The sequence below is a fragment of the Zootermopsis nevadensis genome, unplaced genomic scaffold (genome assembly GCF_977971745.1).
Source record: "Zootermopsis nevadensis isolate Lab colony 2312 unplaced genomic scaffold, Znev_1.0 Znev_ptg000008l, whole genome shotgun sequence".
In the NCBI taxonomy this organism is placed as follows: Eukaryota; Metazoa; Arthropoda; class Insecta; order Blattodea; family Termopsidae; genus Zootermopsis; species Zootermopsis nevadensis.
The window spans coordinates 17,199,466-17,218,531 of NW_028259140.1; the positions used below are offsets into that span (position 1 = coordinate 17,199,466).

At 38.8% G+C, this 19,066-nt stretch overlaps 2 protein-coding genes across 8 annotated transcripts; one reads left to right on the plus strand and one right to left on the minus strand.

Moving 5' to 3' along the window:
• Nucleotides 1-46: 46 nt before the first annotated feature.
• Nucleotides 47-13,945, minus strand: LOC110834990 (ribosomal protein S6 kinase alpha-4). 7 transcript variants are annotated; one of them, XM_087345338.1, is made up of 11 exons: nt 12,527-13,945; nt 11,849-12,230; nt 11,605-11,673; nt 9,833-10,048; nt 9,497-9,612; nt 8,183-8,293; nt 7,335-7,412; nt 6,454-6,554; nt 4,996-5,146; nt 3,968-4,147; nt 47-1,113 (listed from the first exon to the last, which is right to left on the minus strand). In XM_087345338.1, the coding sequence occupies exons 2-11, from the start codon at nt 11,868-11,870 to the stop codon at nt 742-744; spliced, it is 1,416 nt and encodes a 471-aa protein (XP_087201464.1). In that variant the 5' UTR covers nt 11,871-12,230; nt 12,527-13,945; the 3' UTR covers nt 47-741. The 7 variants fall into 7 exon arrangements, with proteins under 7 accessions (XP_087201464.1, XP_087201466.1, XP_087201465.1 ...); XM_087345340.1 differs by lacking the exon at nt 11,849-12,230; XM_087345339.1 differs by having other exon boundaries at nt 12,140-13,945.
• Nucleotides 13,946-14,163: 218 nt separating this feature from the next.
• On the plus strand, nt 14,164-18,988 carry LOC110834991 (receptor-binding cancer antigen expressed on SiSo cells). Its single transcript, XM_022074771.2, has 5 exons — nt 14,164-14,319; nt 14,450-14,626; nt 14,876-15,034; nt 15,708-15,833; nt 17,453-18,988. Exons 2-5 carry the CDS (start codon nt 14,453-14,455, stop codon nt 17,648-17,650), a joined length of 657 nt encoding a protein of 218 aa, XP_021930463.2. The 5' UTR covers nt 14,164-14,319; nt 14,450-14,452; the 3' UTR covers nt 17,651-18,988.
• Nucleotides 18,989-19,066: the final 78 nt, after the last annotated feature.

Here is a 19,066-nt window from a genome sequence, read left to right on the forward strand (position 1 = left end):
TTTGCTGCGTCCATCATGACTATGTGTTAAAAGTGAACCATGCACACGAGAATAAATTCCATTTATTCATTAAATTCAGGGAGCAGTAAACACTAAGCTAGGATAAAAAACACCATTTGACATAAAGTGTTGCCTGTCTGCACTAAATATGTAGTCACAGAATCAAGGAAGAAGCGCATATATATATATATATATAAACCAAACAAAGAAACAAACGTTTTGCAGTTTGACCAGGAAATCAAAAATATCTTAAATCAGAACTTCTAGGAATTGAGTGTGAAAAGTTATTTAATTTCTGTCTTCCAACTCTCATGATATTTATTCCATTCCTTTAAATTTTCTCCCCCGCAAATATTTCCATTGGTCTCAGAAGCGCCCTGATAAGGGCTATTTCCCATACCCACTCTCACTTTACATGTCCTTTCACCCTCCATATGCTATGGATGTGGTATGCCCCCTCGTGCACCTTTATCACAGGTCCAGCCAATGTTCTGCTTTGATTGACTGTTTCCTCGATCGTAAAACCACTCCTCACGCTTGGCTTACTCGTCATCCTGATTGCAAAGGAAACGATCACCCCTGAAACACTGGTAATCTTCTACCAGACTACATGTTGCTACATCGTAGAAGGCAGTCGTCTTCATACTCACTCCCATGATCTTGACATCTTACTGAATAGCGACCGTCTGCTCAGTTATTCCAATCATGACTCTACCTACGCCCCTACAGCAAAACAAGGATCTACATTGTCTTCCTTCTTTTTGTAGAAAGTCTGTGTGGCTGCACTTCTTCACAAGATTGTGCGCTTTTGTCATCGTATGAATATCTTCTTTTAAGTTGTCTTCCTTCCTTGTCCACCTTCTGTGTTATCTTCAACAGCGTCTTGCTATCTGAAGATCTCGTAGGACAATGCTTCTTAGGTAATACTGTGGACCCTTCTGAATTGATATTATGCTTTCTCTTCTGTGACATTCTGATAGAAGATTCCGTCTTTAATGCACAATCTGATGTAGACGCCGATACAACTGGACTATGTGATGCTGGTTTAACCCCATCTGGAGGAGCAGGACTGTCACGCAATGTCATTCGCTTCTTCTTTGGCACCTGGGGTATCTGGTGATAAAGGAAACAAATGTCACTTCTTGCAATAGTTTTATCAAAACCTTTATCCTTCTTAATGATTATGACTTTCAAAGAAGGAAATGGAAGCAAAACGGACAAACAAACAGAACACGTTCGTCAATTAAACTGTTTTCATTCCCTGATTAAAAGTATTTCATGAGGCTCTTCTACCCTGCTTAAGAGGTCTAGTTGATTATGAAACAGGCTGCACACATCATGGGCATTCAAATACTTCATAGTTTAGATGCGTCATGTTTGTGTTTACAATTCATATGTATATTTATTCTTCAAATCTATACACATGTGGGTGTTTTCATATAAATAATATTAATAATGTTAATTATTTTGTTGATAATTTCACAGAATAATGAACAAATAACATAATACGCCACATAATATGCAAAAGAATCAGAAGATCAAAGAACACCCACAACAATAACCTACAATCTACAATTAGTGAAAAGCGTGCATTAAAAAATATAGAATAGTTTTAAAAATAAAAACCTGAAGATGATGCTGAGACATCGAAACATGTTTTAATATATAGCGCAAAATTGTAACATCGAGGAAACGATGAATAGCGCAAAATATTTATATCAATTTTAATTTTTAACATCAATATTTAAAATGGTTTGTGTATAGACTTGAAGAATTAATATACATATCAAATACTTTAGTTATGGGTTAAATTCCCATCAATGCATTGATGTACACATTTTCTGTGAAGATTTTTACCCATGTACATAGAAATTTATGGCAGGTTAATGTCCCCTAATAATAGTTTCTATAGTGAGAAAGAATATATGACACATTGCTAATCAGTTCCATCTTTGTTTAGTGGCACAAATTTGAAATATATGAACTATCATATACTCATGAAATCCTGCTAGTGATCCAGAATACTGTTAATTGTATTTGGAAAAACTGCCATAGCAGATAAAAGCCTCTATATGTATCATTACATGTAATGTGTTTCTGGAACTGTAAGATGCATGCATAATTTTCCACGAAAATGTCTTACGCTTTGGAAAATACGTTATGCACTGGATTTAACCGCTACGCAATATTTCTGTTTTAACTTTCGTATTTTAATTACATGTTTCAAATTATTACTGCGACATGCCGTGTTTTTATTGTCGTAAAGATGGCCGACTCCTCACAGAAATGTAGTGGCTAACAGGTCAACTGTCCAATCAAAATCATATACAAGTAAATATAAAGCGGTCGTGCAGTGTTACAGACAGAGAAAAAGAACTTTTGAGAATCTGAGATCAGCCTGTCCCAGCGTCGCTTTGCCCACTAGTCCTACATTAGCTGCCTTGGGTGTAACCATGAGTCGCCAGAGTAAGAAGATGGTGGTACCTAATTTATGGCATGAACCAAAATGCTACACAAATCTGTCAAACATACACAGATCAACACAGCGTTGCATGATATAATAATGTCAATTCTAGGTGCGCAAACATCACACATGTGTCTGCAGTTGTCGACTATTAATTCCCTTTATTGCTGTATAAGACTATGACGAGGGACTTGCGGATGTGTAAAATAAATAATTAGTTCATCTTGTGTATGTTTCAAGTTTCACAATACATCATCCTTTGTTCTGCGAGATATAACTTAAAAGCACTAATTCCAATATTTGTCTTTGACAGACACAACTTCTGAGAAATTAATACAGCTCAAATACCAATAACTTACTGTGCTTGGGCACTCCTCTGACATTCTGCTTGCAGAATTTCCATTACAAACTTTTGCCAGAAACACATATGAACATCACAGCAATACCAATATTACAGAAGTCATAAGTACCATAACTTTCTTACTATGGTGTTATATGATAAAAAAATTATATTTTGTGGAAAGACGGTGGTAGAATTGAGAACTGGAAAATAGCAGTAATGAAATCGGTCTTCAAATATGGGTACAGAAATGAGAATAAAAATGGCAAAGGAACGAGTACCCTGAGTTCAGCCTGTAAGGTCCATGATAAGTTAATGACTAGGCACATGATTACTACATGTTAAGTCTAACTCATTCTCATATTTGTCTCGCATCTTTCAGTTTTACTCTGTAAATGTATAACATTGTCACAAAAAGCAGGCAATTTAATTATTTCAGTACAGATTAAGAGAATTTTCTACTTTTAGTGTGAGCAGTGCGCTAAGACAGTCCTTATTTGCTATTATTTATATTTCTTCATTCATCTTTCTTTGTGTATAATATTGATTCTATTTTGTGTTTGCCTGTATTAGGCTGTTATATTGTACATGTATGTGTTTAGTTAATCTGTTTGTGTAATATTATTCATTATTCTTTCATTATTATTTATGTATTATCAGTGTTTGCCTGTTATTGGCTTCTTGCTGTTGGCAAACACGTAAATAAATGAATTGAATTGAATTATGCATCCTATCTGTGATCAGTGGTAATATATTCTCAAGACCGTCATAACAAATAAACATTTCCAAGACCTCAGGTCAGCTTATTTCAATGAAATCCCAGGCTAGAAGCAAGCTTTTTCCTTAGTCATAAAATACATTTTTCGGGAGTTAACAATCACCGGGTCGTTGTTATTATCGTGGAACACTCACACTACTATAACCATCATATTCGTAATACCTGCCATTCACGCACATAAACCTCCATGAGTATGGCAGTGGGAAAATTTCATCTTACAGCACGCACCACATCAAATACAAGTTAAGGCCTAAAACATACACAAAATCTCAAGGCCGTAGAGTTATCAGCTTCCAACGCCTTTTCCAATGGCAGAACCACAAGAAACAAACCTGTTCTTATATACCACATACTAAACTGAAAGACAAGTAGTAATTGCTCTGACCTTGAAAGTAATGTCATGCTTCTGTGATGGGGTGACTTCTGGCTGAAGGGGAAGAGCCACGCCCGACTGGTCCCCATTGGTGTTTACATCGACCTTCTCAACCGGACGTGGCTGTCTCCGCCAGACCGGCATGTATGGTGGACGTATGGCTTTTTTTGCTATGTCTGTCCAATTTATGTCCTGTCAGATAAAGCACAAAAATTAATGGTATGGCCCAGTAAGTCTGACAAGGCAGAAGCAAGAACAACTCAGTTTAAAAGACGCTTCAATTGTGGAATAAACACAAGGATTTTTAAATTATGTATCGTGCATGGTCTGTTCTTTACGTTATGCAAAAATGCTGCATTTACTGGGAGGGAAGTTTAAGGAGAATTGATCCTACCACAAGTTTTTTAATAAGTTCTTACGAAATTTAAGGCATGACAGGATTTGACAATATATTATGTATATTTTCCTAACACTGTTCTTTTTATGGTACTACTGGTCTAGCGGTCAGAACACTAGCCTTGTAAGCCTGGTGTCCCGGGTTCAATTCCCGGTGGTGCTCAAATTTATAACTTGTGTTGGGCAAGGCCGTGGTCTAGACATCACGGAGTTTTCCTCCGGGGGCTTCCCCGGTTTCTCCGTGGCATCCCAGCAATTACTCCACTCACACACAGAAGAAGGCAATGGCAAACCACTTCTGATCATCTCTGCCAAGAATGTATATATGTATGAGCAGGTCCCTGACAACCTGAAGAGGCTGGAAGGATCCTGTTCACAATATATGGACCTGTTGTCAGACAGAACACTACAAATATCTACATAATTCCTGACAGTGTTATGACATTTCTCAACACACATTGTTGTTCTGTTGAGGATATAAATTACACTTTTCACTTACTGAATTTTTAAGAGGAAAAAATCTAGAACAGCGTCAAAATTCTCAAAACGTGATTTTCTTAGTACATTAAACAGAAAACGCCCAGTTCAGTCCTAAAACATCAACAAATACTCTCGTATGAAAACAGATATGGGGAAGAACTCACATTAAAGAATGGATGGTTCTTGATCTCCAGAGAACCTTCTTTTCCGCAACCCAACCGTTTCTTGGGATCTTTATCTAACAGTCGGGTCATAAGATCTGCCGCTTCTGATGAAAACTGTGGATACATTTTCGGTTCCCGATTGAGAATTCGCCTGTGAAAGAAACGTTCATTCTTGTATTTGGGTCCTTCTATGCAAAGTCAATGAATGATGTGGACAACTGTCACAGAATTAAATTACACCTGTCACGCACGAAATCAGACGTGTGCGTGTGCGCATGCAATTTCATTATGTTGCAGAAAACACCTGTGTCAGAAATAACCCTGTCTCTTAAATATCATCTATAAGCAAATGTGTGTCCTTAACGAAGAATACGTAATTTCAATCCAGGTACATTGATACAATAATTTGCAATAATATTTCACATCTGTGCGTTTGACCTGTTTTATCAATCGATGCATTGTAAGCTTAACGCTGTCATCTTCAATTCAGCAGCAGTCTTCCTTCTGAGGCCAAAACAAGTTTGAATTCTGCACGGACTTTATGTTTCTACGCTGTCTACTATTCCACCTGCTTGTCTGTTCTGATGGTTTGTTGCAAAGAAGTGCCATTCAGAAAAGAGACCAAAATCTTGTACATGACGAAAGTTTAAAAATCTTTTGTTTCTTCTAGAACTGAGATGCATTGCCATCACTCAAATATATACCATCTCTTAGGTTAGAAAGTTCAGTACATAGATATTGAACTAATGTCCTTTGAAATGCATAAAATGATATGACAAAGTCAACCACTGATTACTCATTGTATATATACACAGAAGATGATGGTGTTGATATTTGTATACAAATAACGGAAGGATTTAGAATTGTGTAATTGTTTGCACAATGAGAACATCTTTGTGGCATCTTGAAGTATAAATGTGTAATTCTCCGAGAAGCCTATGTCTTTCCTCTAGCTCCCACTGGGAGACAGATTATGTAGTGGCTGTTTCTGTGCAATGCGCTGTTATCAGGATATAAGTGTACCTTCAAAGCCAAAACACAGACCACACTCAAAACGCTCAAGCTATCTCTATGACGACTACAATTTTGCAGACAAATTAGTAATTTAGTACAGCATCAGGTGACATTGAGTGGCACCCATGTTTGTTGAACTGAGGTGGGATGACTCATTTGCCACTAGAAACATACACATTAAACATTCATTCACAATTAGTTTATAATTCCTTTAAAACTTCTTACAAAATGCACCATCAGTGTCTAATTTTCACATATATATCCAAAGTAAGTTCTACCTTGCTTAAGAGTTGTGGCGATGACAGTGTTCGATTTCATTTCCTAAGGCTAATTCTCCACATGTTACAAATGTATGTATTTAATTCAATTGCATTAAAACAGGGAGTCATGCAATATGTACAAAACTTCATTCAAAGGAACATAAAGCTCGCACGGAAGACTTACTGGTACATCCAATCCTCGGATATTCCTCCATTTCTTTCGAAGGGTGTCAACCCCACTATCATATCATACGCCAATATACCAAAGCTCCACCAGTCAACAGCCTGCAACAATCCAATTCAGTAATTACAGCAACAATCTCTCACTTCAATTTCTTCAATCCCCCCAAAGTTATTCACAAGAGTCTCCGGTAACAGAAAATTTTAGTTACGAACAAACTGTGTTGTTCATTTCTTGTGTACAGGTTTACAGAAGGTCTTTCTAGTGCGTCAGTAGTCTTTGGAGAATGTGCTGCGCCCGGCAAAAATATCACGATGCAGCAGTGAAAAAGATGGCACACACAACAGAGGAGCTTGTTGTTAGCGAAAGGGTTTTACCAGATTGCTAGCCTTATCATGGTTCAGCACGAGTTTCGAGTAAATTCTGAGTGCGGGAAACGGCCAAGTAGGTCCGCAATAAATAGATCGCATAGTACAATTCCCAAACAACTGGGAGAGAGATTCACAATAAGAATTATATTGTCGGTAATGGAAGCTGAGTTTGTCTGACCACCAGAAAATATTCGTCGTGTTCAGCAAATGTTGGTGTAGATTCCCAGAGAAGCTGTAAAATGTCTTTCTCAATAATTGATCTTGGAAGAACGAACAACAAACAGGATAATTCAAGGAGATGTGGAACTGTTCCGGCACAGAATCCAAATACTGAGAGGTACTGCCTCCTGCTAAGATACTGCCGAAAGTACAAACTCCATGCAGTTTTTATTTGTGGCTTCAAATCCCTCGGATTACTACACTGTGATGGCTTACTTGGATGCATACTGTTGGTTCAGTTATGAGAAAAAATTAAAACAATAAATTTGCATTGTTAAAGTATAAGATACTTACCATGTCGTGACCTTCACTTTTGATTATTTCAGGTGCCATGTACTCTAAAGTCTCACGGAATGCGCGATTACGTTCTTTCTGCCGATAGAGATAACATTGTAAATAAGTGACAGAAATTTGAGACACAAAGTAACTAGTAATTCTGCTCTTAGAAACAAAACTTCGAACATGGCTAATACCAAAGACCATCACTGGACACAGTCCTGAGCCAGTTTCGTTCATCCCCTAACCTCAAAACCCACTCTTCTATGATCCCTCTCAATTCTGTATTCGCACCTTCTCAATTATCTTACAAAGCGGCATTTTACAACACGTATTCCCACCAACGTTCTGTGGCGTATCTTCTGTCCTTACATGTGAGCAATCTCATTTTTCACTTCCCTGACAATATTCAATGAGCTGAATGAACCACAACCCCTTAAACACTGGTACAAAACCTAAAACCTATCCACTCTTTACAGTTCCAGGACTGTGACTTTTCTCTCTCTCTCTCTTAAAAAAAAAAAAAAAGAACGAAAGAACTGCCTGAGAGAAAGTGGGCGACACAGCTCCTAAATCTCCAGGCTACATATTCCTCTAGGTAAAAGTAAAGTTTGTCCCGCTATACGCCATGTAGGCGCTTGGGGGGAGTGGAGGTATAGCTCCTCTCTTCCTTGACCTCGGCACTAGATGGGGGTGAGTGGTCAGCATCACGCCCCGGCCGGCTTTACCCCCGGGAGAGGAGGCTGGGTGGGCCCCAGAGCCGGTCTAGACGCAGAGGCTAGAGGAAAAATCCTCTGCCCTCGTCGGGGATCGAACCCCGGCCGTCCAGCCCGTAGCTAGTCATCTAGGTAAAAGTACCAACTTACCTCCTCATGTGGTTGGAATTGCTTACATGATCCAAAGTTTACAAGGCCGATATGACCGACAGAATCAAGCAGGATGTTATGTGGATTTATATTACGATGCACGATTCCCATCTGAAAGAAACAAAATAAATTCCTTGCACTGTGGTCATGAAAGATGAGACATGTTTTTTGTTTTTCCATCTTACTGTGGCAGAGAGATACACATCCACTAATTTGTTTTCTGCTTCATGTGACTATAAGCTGTCCTATGAATGCTATTGATTACATTAATTAGAATTTTAACCATTAAGCAGGCAACTATGACAAAACAAAAAGAAAGAATCAAAAATTGTATTTAAGGAACACAATCATCTAAGTTCACTTCCTGTTAGCTGCCATTTCCAGTGTGATGAGGAAATGGAAGCTACTCTCCCCTATAATTTTAATCTTGCAATATGTTTTTGTTTTGACAATGGACGTCCCGCGCCGTAGCCGCGTGGTCTGAGGCGTCGTGCTTCGGACCGGCGATACGGAATGCGCGCTGGTTCGAGTCTCGGGGGAGAGAAGAAAGTTTCTCGTGAGCTTTCGACCGGTGTATGGGACCGGTGCCAACCCAGCATCGTGAGGAAATTGGGGAGCTACAATGAGTAGCGTAATCCGGTCAGGAAAGCTAGCAATGGCTGGGGGTTCGTCGTGCTGACCACACGTCACCCTAGATCTGGTTGGATGATCGTTCACCTCTGCTTAGGCATGTGAACGTGAGGCCAGCAGTCAAGCTAGTCGGCTTTGGCTCTCTGGTGCTGTTACGCCACGGATTTTAATTTTTATTTGACAATGGACACCCTAACATCCATCCCCAGACGAATACTCACTGGTGGTACTAACATTTTGAATGCCAATGGCATCCGTAGTATGCAGTTAGTTCAAGAGAATTCCTTTCACATTCATTATTAAATATAATAGCTGTATACTGTAAATAATTAGCCAAGTTACAAAAGAAAGTAGAGATAGGAATAGCGAAACAGATTGACAAGATTTCAAATCTGTACACTATGAAATGGCAATGTAGGTCCACATTGTGATGATGATGATGATGATGTAGTTGGCAGAGGGAACGTACGGCTTAAAGTGGGTTCTAAAGCCTGGTATTCCCAAGAGGCACAAAGCCTCAATTCCATTAGTGTTGAGAGAAAGAAGGAGAAAAACGCACATGGATACATTCACAGCATCTGGTTGGTCTCAAACCCAAGGCCCACAAGGGACCCCTAAGTCCAAAAGGAAACATTTAGAAATAATTATACATGTATCCAAGGGGTTCACTCTGACAGTGCTTACCTCATGCAGCGCCTCGATGGCCAGAAGAACTTCTGCAAGGTAAAATCGAGCATGTCTCTCTAAAAGATTCTTTCTCTTTGTTAAGAGATACAACATATCCAAGCCTCCCATGTATTCTGCAACAATAACATGACTTTGTTAATTATATTACAGGACACTGAATACTAGCGTTATGCATTCAATTACACAACAATGCTGTTGCAAAGTGAAGCTCTGCGGAGGACTGCAAACTGACAGATATAGATTAACAACATGCAACAGACTCTTCCCCCAGCCAGGGAGTTCCTTGCATATGGAGTTGAATTGCTACAACAAACGTACGTATTGTGTACTCACCCATCACCAAGTTCACGTGACTTTCCGACCAGAACACGTAATGAAGTCCGACGAAAAATGTGGCACCAAGCACTTTTTGTCCTACTTGAATCTCCGTCATAACACTCTGTTCAATCTTCTTGTAATCGTTATCGGACGTATCAATTCGTTTCATAGCATAATATTTGCGATCATCACATCCACCCCTCTTACGGACAAGGAACACTTCCGCATATCCTGCAACACAAACACAGTTATGTATCATCTTGGTATCTGTTCAACAACAGATTGCAAGAAGCTTTTGAAGAAGGCCAGGGCCCACACAGGGCTGTAGAGCCGATGATGATGATAGGGCTCTTATATTTGTAAACTCTTGCTTCATAAAGGAGTGAACTGTACACATACTTTCTGTGTAAAATATATGAGTAAAGCATTCCCACTATACGCCATGTAGGCGCATGTGGGGGAGAGGAGGTATTAGGTCCTATTCTTTCTTGACCTTGGCACTAGATGGGGGTGAGTGGTCAGCATCATGCCCCAGCCACTGTTTACCCCTGGGAAAGGACCCTGGTACCCATTTCATAGGAGGCTGGGTGGGCCCCAGAAACGGTCTGGAGGCAGAGGTTAGAGGAAAGATCTTCTGCCACCATCGGGGATCGAACCCCGGTCGTCCAGTCCATAGCTATCCCTACTATGTTTCAAAACATAAACATTTCTCATAAGCATAAACCCTTGCTGCAAAATGTCCCTCTTCCCATAAAACAACTTGGTTTAAACTCTGTCGTTTGGAAATTTCTCCACAAATCGGTTTTTTGCAGGGCTTCGATGGGTAGTATTCAACCACAAAAGAATTGTGTTCAGCACAGTGACATCTACACCATTTTTACCTACAATAATTCAGTGGCTGATAAAGTAATCAAGAAAATACACTTTGTACATAACATCTTTGACTCATAGACATCAATGGATATCACTGGATACTTTAGTATACTGTTATCACCAGGGTACTGACTCTGACATCGACATAAAATCTTAAGAACACTTTCTATATCGTGTGAGCCGCCGGTGGCCTAACGCGTAGGGAGATCCACATAGTGTGGGAATAATTCTTTGTAACTTTGGCTCCAGTACCTTAAGAATACAAACTGTCTACAAATCAACCGGTTTCTGCAATATAACCATTAGACATATATTTACATACTGGTATACTGGGAACGACCCATTCTACAAGTGCCTGAGTGGCAAGTGGGTCCCAACTTTTCATTGGCTTGATCTGTAGACATTCAGTAGGACTCCTCGGACGAGGGATCGGCCCGTCTCAAGGCCTCTACCTGTACACTGGACAGCACAACACAGAAAAACGCGGACAAACATCCATGGCTTGAGTGGGATTCGAACCCATGGTCCCAGCGACCAAGCGGCACAATGCCCACGCCTCAGACCGCGTGGCCACTGCAGATCCCGTATATTTAAATATAGGTTATAAGTCTAAAGACTAGCCTGATGATTAACGTGGTGGTGATGAAATATCTTGTGGTACCATTTACCATTTTAGTAGGTTTACCAATATTAATACATATTGAGCTTTTATGAAGCAGCCGGAGTCAGAGTCAGTCTGCTTAAGAACTGTGTTAGTGACTATGTCCTTAAATAAATGCATCCATGACAATAGTAAAAAGCATCAGTGTGGTTCATGCATTTCTTTCATAATGGTTCATAGATTCAGGTCCACGTTTCATTAGCAGAGAAATGCGAAGATAATTAGCTAATTATTAAAAGGAAGAGGTACTTACCAACTTTTCTTATGGATCCTCCCATCTTGAAGTCTTTTAGGGTGACACATTTGGGAATTTCTTCTTCGTCTGTAATAAAATATCATATGTACGGGCATTGCATAAAGCACCAGTATTTTAAACACATTATTAAAATAATGTTACTTTATTTGAAGACCCGAGACAACACCCTGATTAGATTGGGTATATATACAAAGCATGTTCAATCGCAATACAAATTTTGCATGTTGCCTTTACTACTTACTCTGTTTTGACGTAGAAGCCATTCTGTATCTTGAAAATAATGTTTTTCAGCTCGATTCTTACTCACTATTACAATCGTACTTCTCTCTGCTTCTAGAATTTCTCTATCACATGAAAATCGATCAAGAAACACTTCCACAGCAACGGACAGACTACTGTTGCGTTTGCAATATACCAATTGAATGGGTTTTTAGTAATTCAACAATGATCTTCTTCTTCCATTACAACAATGTGTAAATACAGACCGACAACAATGGTAAGCTTTTATATGAACTGTGTGCATTGTTGTTACCTAAGAAACTGATTGTTACGTCATCTGTTTACTCGGCATTGTTGTGTTCCATTACTGTCGTCAACAATCCGCTTTCGTTATTGCGGAAAGCCTAATAATAATAATAATAACAATAATAATTTATTTACATTCCATGGATCCATAAGACAGTCAGATGACAATAGGATGTGGAAAAAGTAATAATAATACAATACATATTATAAAGTACAATTCGTACTATTATATAAATTTCACATAATACAAAACAAAGTATTCACCTAGAGAAATGATAAGCTACAAATAGATCTACCCATTACACACAAGAAAAATTTATCACTTATTTGTAAACAACATAAATTCATTGACAGAGTGAAAGGAGTGTGTAATTAAGTATCTTTTTAATGCTACCTTAAATTGCTCCTTCTTATTTACAAGACTTGTGAGATTTGATGGTAGACTGTTGACAATTGATCCCTGCGTAATATGTACTCTTCTGAAAGCATGAGAGGTTGGCAATTGGTCTATGAAGCTGATTTTTATTCCTTGTGTTGACACTGTGTACAGCAGAATTAGTTTGAAAGAGTTCCTGGTTATTTACAATAAAGTTCATTAACGAGAATATGTATTCACAAGGTAGAGCTAAGATCTCTAATTTCTTAAATAGACTTCTACATGAATTCCTAGGTTTTACACCAGCCAATAATCTAGTAATTTTCTTTTGTAAAGTGAATATTTTTTTACTGTTTGATGAATTTCCCCAAAAAATTATTCCATATTTCATTAAAGAGTGAAAATAGACAAAATATACTGATCTGAGTGTGTCAGTGTAACTGACATGCAACAGAGATCTAACTGCATAACATGCTCCGCTTAACTTAGGTACCAGTTTATCAATATGATTTGTCCAATTTAGGTGATTATCAATTCGCAAACCCAAGAATTTTGTGTTTATTGACTCTTGTATAAACTTCCCATTATAACCAATACTTAAAGCACATTGTGTAGAGTTATTTGTTATAAATTTTATTATATTCGTTTCGTTTAGATTTAGGGCCAGCTTGTTAGCAGTAAACCATCTACTCATATGAGACAGAACTATGTTTGATGTTGAACAGAAATCATCAAAATTTTTATTAGAAATTATGATACTTGTGTCATCAGCAAATATTATGGGTTCTGTTAAAGTATTTATTGTTTTTATTATTGGAGGAAGGTCATTTATGTATATTATAAAAAGCAAGGGCCCTAAAATTGACCCTTGGGGAACTCCAAGTTTTATTGTTCCCCAGTTTGAGAAAAAATTTCGTTTGATTTTAGGTGCATTTACTTCGACCTTTAGCTTTCTATCTGTTAGATAGGATCTGAACCATTGCGCTGCTATTCCTTGAATGCCATAAAAATGCAATTTATCCAACAAAATTTCATGATTTACACAGTCAAAAGCTTTTGCTAAATCACAGAAAATTCCTCCAACATGCATTTTTTGGTTAACAGATTTTAGCACATTGTCTGTTAGTTTGAAAGCTGCATCTTCAGTGGATACACCTTTCCTGAAACCTAATTGTTCCAGGACTAATATGTTGTTAGTATGCATATGATGACTTAATCTATTGTATATAAGGTTGTTAAAAGTGAAATTGGCCTGTAGTTTGTCACACTAGTTTTGTCCCCTTTCTTGTACAGCGGTCGTACTACTGATATTTTAAGGCGGTCCGGGAAAATGCCTGTGTATAATGAGTGATTACAAATGTGGGTTAATGGACGACTAATTAAAGCTGAACAAGCTTTCAAAATTGGCACGTTCGGAGAAACTTCTAGTTAAAATTACCCACTGAATATTAAACAAATAAGATCGTGATTTTTAATGTGCGCAGATTTCTCTGCAACGATCACCACACAAATTCACGTGCAAGCACTGAATACAGGAACTTGAAGTTAATCTTTGGCCAAAAACTGTGGTCAAAGGTAATAGTAAACTATCTGTAAAATCGTGTTTTAGTTCGGTCTACTTATCCGTCTTCGTGATATTGGCAGGTGTGTTAATATTGTTGGTTAGTCTGCGTTAGTGGTGACGTATTTGCCTATATTTGCAGTATTGTTTTTTATAAAACTTGCTGTCTGCGTTCCTCAATAATGTGAGATTATTATTTATGTTCTTGTGTTGACGCGTTATCCAAAACTGCCATTTATAAAGATTACTGGTAAGTTTGATGAATAATATCTTAATCTGACGTCTACAATTATATTATATAATTTATCATAGTAGGTTAAATGCTCAGTTTTGTAGATTATTTGATATCGAACGTTTCAGTGTTATTCTAATATTTCCAGGCAATGGCAGTTGCCTTTATAGTTAAGCGTTTGAAAGCTTTGGTACTTCTATTGCTGGGGGTGGTAAAGCGAGCCTTATGTTGTTTTCGACGTCGGCGAAGACAGTCTGGTGAACCAATACCATTGACAGATGTGGGTGTTGTGCCAAATAATGCCAATTCAGTAGAAGACAGAGCAGTATGTATCACATTTCTTTTAAATTTAATTTTGTATTAAGATGTGAGATTATGTCCTGGAATCTAAATGTTAATGTCTATTTGTGTAGCATAATCAAGACATGAATGACAAAAGCAAACATTACTGTAATGAGCGTTTTAATCTAGATGTATTACATATTTAAAACAAGGGGTCAGTACAATTTAGAAGCGTAAGGGTCTGTAGAGATACTGATGAATATAATTCCTTCTATGATAATTTTAATTTCAGGGATCAGACCTCCAGAGTTGGAACATGTGGGATGAGAGCCCAGTCTCTGTCATTACAGACCGATCTCAGAATGCAGTCCAGCAACAAATTGACTTGTACCGACAGCAAGCTACAAGGCATTTGTCAGAATCAGAGGAGCCACAGCCAGATTTCTTTGAGGTAGATTTGTCTCAGAAAGTTAGTTATGGGGCTTTGTTGAAGTTTAAAAATTTTTTTTCATAAAGGCAGAGTTTATAAATATATTCTCTATTGTATTTGGATATAATTAGTGAGTTCCTTCCAAAGTAACTGACAACCTTTTGAAGCTTAAGGAAGGTCCCTCAGAATTAGTGGTAGTGTTACACTGATGTGTAAAATGTTAACCATAAATCCTTAAATACTACTTGATCTGTGTTAACTGGCATGCACCAAATCCCACAATGATTATTTATAATTGAAACTCATGGAATTAACATAGAGATCATAATGAAACAATGTGTGGTGGAATAACATGACCATACATATCATAACTGCATTGTTGTCGGGATGAACTTGACATCACACATCATTTGCGACAGCTGATGTAGTGTAAACAAACACCAGATCCAGATGACAATCCAGGATGATGAAGACTTTGTAGGATTTGAATAAATGTTAGTTCAAAATCTTATCTGGAAAATACAGCCAAGAATTTTTAATTCAAAGTTCGGGATCGTCTTGAATTGAATACCAGTTTTCAGGTGTGTTCACAACTGGACAGAGAGGCTATTAAAATCGGTCTGACCCTCTGTATACACGTTACAGCATCAGAATTGATTAGTGGGTGGATATTCATGAATTTCTTTTATTTTAGGATATGGCTCCTAAAATTACGAAACAGACAAAAGTTATTTTAACGGATAAAGACGGAGAGACGTGTACTTGGAGTGATCCTGTCTCTTCTCGTCTGACACTCGCAGTGGATCCGGTATCATATACTGTGAGTATTTTGTTTAGGGCCCACCCAGCCTCCTCTACAATGGGTACCGGGGGTCCTTTCCCGGGGGTAAAGCCGGCCGGGGCGTGATGCTGACCACTCACCCCCATCTAGTGCCGGGGTCAAGGAAGAGAGGAGCTATACCTCCTCTCACCCCAAACGCCTACATGGCGTGTAGTGGGACAAACTTTACTTTACTTTACTTAGTAATTATAAACTTGATATTGAGTTGATTTTATGAAGTTTACTTCATCATTCTGTAAACTATGGTTCTGTCTCGGGTACTGTATTGCATATCTGAAGAATTTGTTACTCAGAGATCAGCTAACTTTAACCCTTTAATATCTGTCATTACGTAAGAATGTTTCATTGACTTTGTCCATAGTCTGAATAAGAGATTATTTATATTTACAGAGTTTCGGATGCTGGCTCTGTCACAGGCTACATGTAAAAATTGAAAGCAGGTTTTAAAAACAATATTGATTAAAGCATTTCCTTGTTTCTGACAGTTCTAAACAGGAAATCCATAAGACAAATGTTTAGCTATCTGGAATTAACTATAAGCTCCATTTAAATAATACTTTAATTATCCCAACTAATTTCATATGTTTAACAAGTTACAATGCTGTACAGTACTTCTCTTCTAACTGAATCATATGCATCGTGAAATCTGAAAATAGCTGACGCACTATTCCATTGTACTTAAATCTTTCTTCAGTATCTGATGACAAATGCAGAATACCTTCTCATTGGTTGATGTGGGAGGAAGGATTGCATGCCTCAACAAGTGTAAGAGCTTTGGGCTTCTGGTAGGGTTATTGTTCCTGATATGGTCAAACGGGAAAGGCCATACTAAAGCAGCCTGCGTGGAGGCAAAGGTGACAGTACAACCACCAAACTGAGGGTTGCAGCTTGGTAACCTGCACATCGTGGAACTTGAACGTTCAAGAAATTAAAGCAGAGAGGTGGTTTGTTATGCAAAAATCCACACTGATTGGGCATATTAAGATTAGTACTTAAATCAGAGGAAACTGTAAGTGAAAAGTAATTCTTTATCCTGGGAAAGAGGATGATTATACCTCATTTCTTAATGGTGCTGGATGTAGTCATTTTCAGTATCGTAGACAGCAATCATGTCATAGAGCCAAAATATTAATTTTGCGACATAAAGTAAAGTAAAGCAGTCCTACATGCCATATAGGTAGCTCAAACTCATTCTTGTTCTCGACACTAGATGGGGGTGAGTTGTCAGCATCACGGCCTGCCGCGCTTTACCCCCGGGAAGGGACCGCATTATCCATTGGATAGGAGGTTGGGTGGGCCTCAGAACCGGTCTGAATGCAGAGACTAGAGGAAAATCCTTTGCCTCCGTTGGGGATGAAACCCCAGTCATCCAGCTCGTAGCTAGTCACTTTACTGACCGAGCTATCCCGGCTCATAATTTTGTGACGTTGTTATTCATTATGTTATAGCCGTAATTACATCTCCGTTATACAAGAACATGTTTAATTTTGCCACCATCAGCCCTGTTTCTGGAGAAATCAGCCTCACTAGTCGGAACTTTCAAGGAGTAAACAGACCAATAGCAGAAATTTGTCACTTTATCTGTGTGAATGTTCTAGTCACCAGACCTTGAGACATGGGAAGATACCCCTGGATGGGAGGACCAAGCTCAAGAAGACTGCGACCCTGACACAATTCTGAAGGAAAAACGTCGTTTGGAGAGGCAACGAAGACTACTGGAACAGCAGCAGAAACGCCAAGAACGGGAACAGCTCAAGATGGCTCGACCTATTGCCTTGGGAGCAAGGTTAAGTTGATGATAGTTCCATATATGGAAGTTTCTGCCATATGTTTGGATGGGTTAACTTCCATATGAATATATTTTAAATGCAAATTGACATTTGAGTTTTCTATAGGCCTGTGCTAATTGCTGTTCTGACGAGGTATCATCTGTAGTTTAGTTGAGTTGGGTACAACTCTAGGTTTATTGCTGACAAGTGACAGCTCACTTCCCCATATAATACTTAGCCTCAGGACAGTAATATGTAGTCATAGAGCTATAAGTAAACGCATGGGTGAGTTTGTGATGGTACCTCGTCTGAGATATCCTGCTGTGTCAGTCAGGCTTATAGTCTGCCCATACTGTTTTAAGAATGCATGTTTCACAGGTACAATTTACTGTTATGGAGTACATGTCGTGATTAGGGATCATTAATTTGACGGATTATTATTTTGCCCTCAGTTATCTTGTGTGTTTTTTCACAGCATCTATGCCTTTACTGTTACTGCGGCAAGTTGTCATAAATAATAAGGCACGCTCATTCATGCGCCTGCCTGACAGCTATAAACTGGTCAGTCTTCATGCACGTGTTCAGTGTAAACTTGCAGTATATACGAGGCTCGTCCTTAAAGTAAGTTTCCCTGGGGCCGTTTACAGAAACAAAACACAATTTCATGGAAATATTTATTGCAACAGATACAGCAAGTGTCCAGCTATTTTTCAACATATTCGCCACCGGAATTGAGACATTTGTCATACCGTGGGACCAACTTTTGAATACCTGTGTCGTAGAAGTCTGCCGCCTGGGATTGGAACCACTGTGTGACAACCATCTCCGCCTCTCTGTCATTCTCAAAACGCTGACGCTGACCGGACAGGAATTTCTTGAGGTGTAGGAAAAGATGGAAATCACTGGGAGCGAGGTCCGGGCTGTAGGGTGAATGATTAAACACCTCCCAGCTGAACTCCTGCAGGAGACTTGCTGTCCGTCGAGCCGTGTGCGGCCTAGCGTTATCACTGACCGCACTTCACAGTCGGCGGGAGCTGGAATAAGAACCTCCATCTTCAACAGCTGCAACGATGCTACTGTGAGAACGCGGGAAGTACCGTTAGTGCATGCGCCATGCTACGTCATTGCTCTATCACGTACGCACAGTCGCTTCGCGCAATATAAGGTTTGCTAGCTGTGGGACGAGTGGGAAACTTACTTTTGGGACGCGCCTCGTAGTTTATTCCAATAAGAAATTAAGTAAATTAAGTTGGAATGTGCAGACATTTACGAATCCTGTATGTTTTTAGGATTTAAAATTTTTTATTACATGGTTTCAATACTGCTAAAATAAACTAAGCACAAAATAAAAAATTGTTTTTGTAACATTGAGTAATTCTTCTCTCTCTCTCTCTCTCTACATTCATTATCCATTCACTGGCAATCTACAGACGTTGTGTGTGG

Bases quoted from the DNA above. Each gene is read 5' to 3' on its own strand.
- LOC110834991 (XM_022074771.2), top strand. From the start codon at position 14,453: ATGGCAGTTGCCTTTATAGTTAAGCGTTTGAAAGCTTTGGTACTTCTA. The intron at 15,035-15,707 runs GTAGATTTGTCT...CTTTTATTTTAG, and splicing joins CACAGCCAGATTTCTTTGAG to GATATGGCTCCTAAAATTAC. The intron at 15,834-17,452 runs GTGAGTATTTTG...TGAATGTTCTAG, and splicing joins TGGATCCGGTATCATATACT to TCACCAGACCTTGAGACATG.
- LOC110834990 (XM_087345338.1), bottom strand. From the start codon at position 11,870: ATGGCTTCTACGTCAAAACAGA. The intron at 6,555-7,334 runs GTAAGTATCTTA...GGATTGTTGCAG, and splicing joins AAAGTGAAGGTCACGACATG to GCTGTTGACTGGTGGAGCTT. The intron at 4,148-4,995 runs GTGAGTTCTTCC...TTTATCTGACAG, and splicing joins AGAACCATCCATTCTTTAAT to GACATAAATTGGACAGACAT.